The following is a 7,168-nucleotide window of genomic DNA, read 5'->3' as shown; positions in this document are numbered from 1 at the left end:
GACACGCTCCAGCCCCTCAAAGTCTCTCTTGTCCTGAGGGGCCCAAATCCTTCCCCAGAGTTTAAATCAGGAGCTGCCTGTCCTGTACTCCCCTTGTCACTGAGAGGCAGAAGGGACAGGAGGATGTCCAGGCATCCACAACTGGAATGTTCACAGCTTTCCTTTCCCCAGGGACCTTGCTTTGCGTCTATCCTTAGTATTGAGCTCCAGACACCAATATGCAATTCTTCCCTACAGGGGAAAATCTGAAATTTGATTTAAAAGAAAACTGAACACCAGAACAAGAGAATGGAGCAATTACAGCCAACTCTGAGGGCAGAATTCCCTCATCTGCCAAATACCAAACCACACATTCCACATCCCATGGTCCCTCCTTACCAGCACTGTCTTCCAGAGCAGAAGCARCACCTTCTTCATGGGGAAGTGTGGGGCATGGCCACTGCAGAATTTGGTCACCATCCCAAAGAGCATGACAGAGAAGGGCTCGTTGTTGTACAGGGGGGCTCCTGGAAGCACACAGCATGAGCACCTGACCATGAGCCAGGAACTCCTCATCCCTGGTCTCTCCCCAGTCACCAGCAGCACCAAGATCCTCACCTCACCCGACAACCCCCTCTCCCTTTCCAAGACCTCATAAACTYCAAAATTTCTTATCTCTGTGTTGAAACAACAGCCCAAATATTCTATTTTTTCTCGCAGGGCGAGAGCATCCAGCAGCAACAAAGGCTGGATGTCTTCTTCTGCTCACTTCCCTTTGCTCCACAGGTCGAGCAGAAACCAACCCAGTGCTGCCAGCCCCTATTACCCGAGCCCTAGAGCCTGATCCCATGTCACTCTCTCCAGCCCTGGCAGCTCTACCCTGGCTCCTGATCCTCACCCAGCTCTGCTCGGAAGGTTTGTCTCATGCTCTTCCACTCAGGCTTGTCTCCCTCGGCCTCCTGGCGCACAGTCTCCACGATCAGGTACATGATGTTCAGCAGCACCCTGCAAAAACCAGGCCAGCTGAATCCCRGAGACTGGGACAAGTTATGGAAGCACTGTGAGCACCCAGGCCTTGGGGAGAGGCTGGATTAACCCAGACCACATCCAGAATCCGTGTGTCTGCTCCACACCAGCACACAGGCACTGGGGGGAAAAGTCTCTGCAACTCCAAACAGGAAAAAAATCTGCTTTTCCAAGTTTTACTGCTTTCATATGCCCAATCTGTCCCATTCCTGCTGTGCAGGCTGAGCACGAKGGACATCTGTGGATGCTCTCAGAGCTGGGACAGCTCTGAGGCCCCTGCCAGTGCCTGTCTCAGCTTCCCAAAGCTCCCAGAAAGCCTTGGCCCCTCTGTGTCCCCCCATGGCCACTCCATACCTGAGGTCGGTGCTGTCAGCCAGGGAAATGGCCGGTTTCCTCACGGCACTGGAACAGGCTGCGCTGTTGCTGCGGAGGAAGAACAGCTCAGAGGAAATTTGGGGGAATTCAAACTCTGTCACGGGCATCCCATATTCCAGCACCAAACCCTGGGACAGACACTGCTGCCATGAATTCCCTTCTCCCAGTGCAGCCGCAGGAGGAGCAGACCCTTTCCTGATTCATCATGAATTTCAGGAGAAATCAGGTATAACCCTACATTACATGTCCACTCAGGAAAATGGGAGTCACTCTGGTGAGTGCAGGAGTCAGATTAGGGATAGACAGATAAATTTTTGCGCCATAAACGTTTGTGCCATAAACCAGAAAAACTGCCAAGGAGCTCCAGAGCCGTTCCTGAAGTGTTTTCCCGCAGTACTCACTCGATCTCCATGTTCAGCAGCTCCACCAAGGCGTTGAACGTTCCCACTTCCAGCAGGAGGAAGATGTTGTACCTCATCCAAGCCTGGACCTCGGCCTCGGAGCTGCACTCCCCGAAGGTGCCTGCAAGGAGACTCTGCTGATCCCACCTCCATGGGGATCYTGACACCCCCACAGCACCTCATAGGGGGAATGGAAAACACACCCTGAAAACTGAGCAAAAACCTGGGATGCAGAGGGTGGAACTGCCCTCTTTGGGTAACACATTTCAGGTCTGGAAGAACTGGAATAACATGGAGAAATCAGACAAATTTTGGGCCAAACTGCTCTCARCTATCTGGTACCATGGGATTCAGCTTCATTGCAGACGTTCCAGGTGGAATGAAATCCACAAGGATTTAAAATTATTCTAAATATTATGTAAGAAAATAATTAGTAATTATTGTATAACCCTAATGATAAATATTCATTATATTATATATTGATATATTACATACAATATATAACATATTGTATATAATATACAATACAGACTATATATAACGTATATAACATAGAATATATAGCATTTGATATACAATACATATACTGCATAAAACATACTATATATATTACATATAACATAGAAAATGTAATATATGCACTATATAATGTACAGTATATGATAYATATTGTGTATTGTAGATTTTATTGTAYGATGTATTATATATAAYAGATATAATATWTAATACATATATAAAATACATAGTTATAATATGTATACTATGTGTAATATAGTATATCTTATCTRTATCTTATATATTATCTATATAAGATATACGTAATATATACTTAAAATATGTATCATTACAACATGCATACTACATAACAATCTACAATGAATATATTACATAATATAATATATATTAAATGATATATAACATGAAACTATATATTATACATCATATATTATATACTATATGCCATATATAATATATATGGCATAATGTATATGCGATGTAATGTATCATGTATATTATATTATAGATTATATATTACATTTTATATACATATTATATATTGTATGTCACGTGTTAAATATATTTAAGAACTATAAATACATATAAGATAYAAAAATACATCTATAAAAACTTAATGTACATAAAGGAGTTCTACATTAAATATTTAAGTATAYMTTATATATAKTATAACRTATAAAAATAAAACATACAACTGTATCRCATATCTAACAGTATAATTATATTCTACTATATATAATATATATTTACATATATATAAATTATATTAAAATCTGAGCCATTTAACAGCCTTAGCACTGGGGCAAACAAGGGGCAGAGGATGATGTCACCTTGGGCCACGTAGAGGATGGCTCGGGCCACGCGGAGCCTCTTCTCGCGCGCGGTGACCTCCAGCCCGTCCAGGAGCCGCATGGCGTGGGTGCGGTGCTGCGTCCGCTCCAGCTCCGGCCACTTCTTGTCCCGCACTGCAAACCAAACAGGCGGGGCTTGGGCACGGCCTCACTGCGGCCACGCTCACAGGGACTCAGCACGACAAGCACAGGGGACACGGTGATCCCCGGAGGAAGGAGCCCCAGGGATGTCTCCTGCCATCCTGGCAGATGACTACATCAGTCATGGAATCATGCAATATCCTGAGCAGGATATTCGAGAATCATCAACTCCTGGCCCTGCACAGGACACCCCAAAATCTCACTGGGTCCCTGAGAGCGCTGTCCAAATGCCCCTGGAGCTCTGGCAGCCTTGGGGTCGTGCCCATTCCCTGGGGAGCCTGGGCAGTGCCCAGCACCCTCTGGGGGAAAGAACCTTTCCCTTATCTCCAACCTAACCCTCCCCTGGTACAGTTCAAGTTGCTCCCTCGGGTCGTGTTCCTGCTCACAAGGAGCAGAGATTGGAGCTGCCCCTCAGGAGGAGCTGCAGACCCTGGTGAGCTCTGGCATCAGACTCCTCTTCTCCAGGAAGGGAAACCCCTGTCCCTCCCCAGGGGGAAAGGAATCCAGAAAAAGGCTCTTACTGTGGATCCTGAAGTCCTCCTCAAAGCATTTTCGGTTGAGCAGGAACTCTGGCCCCTCCGTGTAGCTGTACAGCTCTGCCAAAACAGGAGAAACTCCAAAACATTGCACTGAGCTGCAACTCAGCCCCGGGAAGTGTGGCTTTAGCCAACATATCAAAATGAAAAAAACCCCACACAGTGTAAGACCAAAAATATTCATTACACATATCCCATCCCTTTTAASATCAGTAAGGCATTTAAATATAATAACAGAGTGATATTGGAACTGACAGAGTTCCTTTAATTCTACCAGGAGAGGATATCACAGCTGATTAATTGAGCCATCAAGGAAGAATTCCTTACCTGACAGCTCTGCTGCCCATTTATCCGTGTCTGCATATTCAAATTCCAGGTCTGGCGACTCCGAATAGCCCTGAAAACACAGGGAAAAGATCAGCTCCATTACGGCATATTTCAGGAAAACCGAAATCCCTGAAAACACTCAGAATTCACCTCATCCTCCTGCAAATCCAGGGCTGGTTTTCCTGGTTTAGAGACCAAAAACATCCCTGCAGCACAAACGTTACCGAGGCAACTCCAACCCTCCTCCTGCGTCTCCATCAGCTGTGCCGCATGGAGCCACTGCAGCACCCCGAAAACACCCCCAGAGCACAACAAACATGGCCGGAGCCAGGGAGAGGGTTCTGGGAGATCAGARAGCTCTCAGAGCTCACCCATTTCACACAAAACTGGCAACATTCGGGCCATTCCCCTGTGCCATCCCAGCAGCTGGGGTTAGTGAGGATGAAACAACTCCAAACAGCTTTGGAGAGGCTGGAAAAATATCCAGGAGAAGCTTTAGAGCACAAMATATCAGCTTCCTTTACGGAAGTGACGAACACGGACTCACAGTGGGGCAGATGCACAGCAAGACCCTCAAAATTTCGGGATCCTGAGCACAGGGCAAATCCACACCAGAAATCTCCTGAATTAGGAGGCTCCCACTCCTCAGCATGGGGAGGACCCCAAACAGAATCCTCATGAATTTTTGGGCATCCACTCCTGAGTGAGGGGCAGACATATGAAAGTCTCCTGAATTCTGGGGGCACCCAATGCTGGGAGAGGGGCAGACCCATACCAGACCCATCCCAAATTTCGGGCCACCAACTCCTGAATGAGAGGCAGAATTTTCCTGATTTGTGGGACTCCCACTCCKGAGTGAGGGGCAGATCCACACCAGAACTCTCCAAATTTTGGAGCTTCCACTCCTGAGAGGAGCAGGTCCATACCAGAATCATCCCAAATTTCAGAACACCCACTCTGAACGAGGGGCAGACCCTTAGCAGAATTCTCCTGAATTACAGGACTCCCACTCCTGAGTGAGGAGCAGACCTTGAGCAGAATTCTCCTCAATTATGGGACTCCCAGTCCTGAGTAAGGGGTAGACCTTGAGCAGAATTTGGGATACCCACTCCTGAGCACAGGACAGACCTACACCCTCTCAGAACCCTCTCAGAACACCCACCCCTGAGCGAGGAGCAGAGACACAGCAGAACCATCCCAAATTTTGGGGCACACACTCCTGAAACAGGGGCAAACCCAGAATCAAACCCGAATTTTGGGGTACCCACCCCTGAAGGAGGTGCAGATCCACAGCAGAACCATCCCAAACTTTGGGGCTCTCACTGCCAACAGAGGGGCAGATCCACATCAGAACCATCCTGAATTCCAGGAGGGGCAGTTCCAACCCCTGCCTTGTGCTGGCTCTGCTCTGCTGGGAGCACCCCCAGTACCTCAGGCTCTCCTAGATTCCCCCTCACATCCCCCCCCTGTCATTCCAAGCTCTTTCTGAGGAACCCGTGAGAGCGAATGGTTCTGGGGCTATCCCAGGAATTAAACACTTTTTGAAAAATTCCAGAACAACTCAGCACTACACAACCTTCCTGACCCCAAGACTCAGGGTGACCCCAGGACCGCGGGGTGTCCTTGGGGGGCCCGGTCACCTCTTGCTGGATCCATCCCCGGTCCGAGCGGGACCTGACACCCCACCCTGGGCTGGTACCGACCGGTAACACCGGGAAAAGCCCCGGACGGGCTGTGAGACCCCCGGACCGCCCATGTCACCCCCGTTTGAGACCGGGCGGCCGAGCCACCCTCGCACCCCAGCCCGGTCACACCGACCTGGACCTGGGGAAGGGATGGATGAACGGGAAACCGGCACCGACCGAGACCCGGTTCCGAGTGGGCCGGGCAGAGAGGGCCGGGGCCACTGAGCCAGGGAACCTGTACCGCGGGAGGGGCCGGACCAGGACCGGCCTTGGGACCAGTACTGGAGCATCGGGGCCAAGGGACCGGCTGGCTCGGGCTGGTCCCGGGTAAAGCGGTGCCCAAGCAGGGCTGAAAGAGCCGGACACCGCCGGGCACCGCAGGGCACCGACACTACGGGCACTGGTACCCCTGGACACCGGGACCCCCGGGCACCGGCACCACCGGGCACCGGCCGGACACCAGCACCGCCCCTGGGCATCGGCACCCCTGGGCAGGCCCCGGACGAGGCCCGGCGCGGCCCGCCCCGCCCGGGAAGGCCGCCCCGCTCCCGGCGGCGGCGGCGCTGACCTCGGAGTCCTTGCGCGGCGGCCGAGCCAAGTCGCGGCCCCTTCCGGGCGCGGCCGCCCCACCGCGGCCCTTGTTGTTCCCCGGGACCGGGACGGGGCCCGGCCCGGGGCCGCCGCTCGGCTCCATGTCGGCCGCTCCGCCGCTCCGAGCTCTCGCGAGGACTCACCCCCTCCTCTCGCGGGAGCGGCAGGGAGAGCCGGGGCAGCGCCGCCGCCATGTTGGGAGTGGCACCTCGGGGAGCTCCGGTGTCGCCGGTGGGTGCGATGCAGCTCCGCCCGCCACTCCCGCCGCTCCGCCGCGGCGGCCGCGTCACGGCCCGGCGCTGCCCGCCCCCGGCGGCCACGGACGGCGCGACACACGGCCGGGCGGCGGGCTCCGCCCCCGCGCCGCCATCTTGGGTGCGGCGCGGCCCTGGGCGCGGCCATGCTGGGTATGGCACTTCCGCCCTCACTCGCAYCGGGGCGGGGCCCGAGCGCTGGACGCCGCCATGTTGGGAGTGGCAGGAACAGGCAGATCCCAAATTGAAGGGTCCGGAACAAAGGAATCCTCCCTCCCGTGAAGTGGCTGGTGGGGCTCAGACCCCCAAGGGGTGTGCCTGGTGGGGATCAGAGGGGAGTTAGACCCCAACAGAGAAACCCAGCAGGGTTTAAACCCCAAATTAAGGGGCCCCGTTGGGCTCAAAAGAGGGTTAGGCCCCAAAATCCCGAGTTCTGGCAATACTCAGGAAATTCTGGTGGGATCCAATCCCCACCCCAAGGTGGCC

At 52.4% G+C, this 7,168-nt stretch overlaps 1 protein-coding gene across 1 annotated transcript in view; it reads right to left on the bottom strand.

Moving 5' to 3' along the window:
• STRIP1 (striatin interacting protein 1) overlaps positions 1 to 6,561 on the bottom strand; it is a 15,037-nt gene extending 8,476 nt beyond the window's left edge. Inside the window, exons 1-8 of the mRNA XM_057375232.1 lie at positions 6,406 to 6,561; positions 4,153 to 4,222; positions 3,811 to 3,885; positions 3,128 to 3,262; positions 1,782 to 1,902; positions 1,360 to 1,428; positions 878 to 984; positions 379 to 506 (exon numbers count right to left, since the gene is read on the bottom strand). Of these exons, the coding sequence (XP_057231215.1) occupies positions 379 to 506; positions 878 to 984; positions 1,360 to 1,428; positions 1,782 to 1,902; positions 3,128 to 3,262; positions 3,811 to 3,885; positions 4,153 to 4,222; positions 6,406 to 6,531 (831 nt within the window). The 5' untranslated portion in view covers positions 6,532 to 6,561. The remainder of the gene's footprint in view (positions 1 to 378; positions 507 to 877; positions 985 to 1,359; positions 1,429 to 1,781; positions 1,903 to 3,127; positions 3,263 to 3,810; positions 3,886 to 4,152; positions 4,223 to 6,405) is intronic.
• Positions 6,562 to 7,168: the final 607 nt, after the last annotated feature.

This window comes from Malurus melanocephalus, unplaced genomic scaffold (assembly GCF_030028575.1).
Source record: "Malurus melanocephalus ecotype Western Australia unplaced genomic scaffold, MMel_1.1 scaffold_243, whole genome shotgun sequence".
In the NCBI taxonomy this organism is placed as follows: domain Eukaryota; kingdom Metazoa; phylum Chordata; class Aves; order Passeriformes; family Maluridae; genus Malurus; species Malurus melanocephalus.
This window is presented reverse-complemented; position numbering and strand designations above follow the sequence as displayed.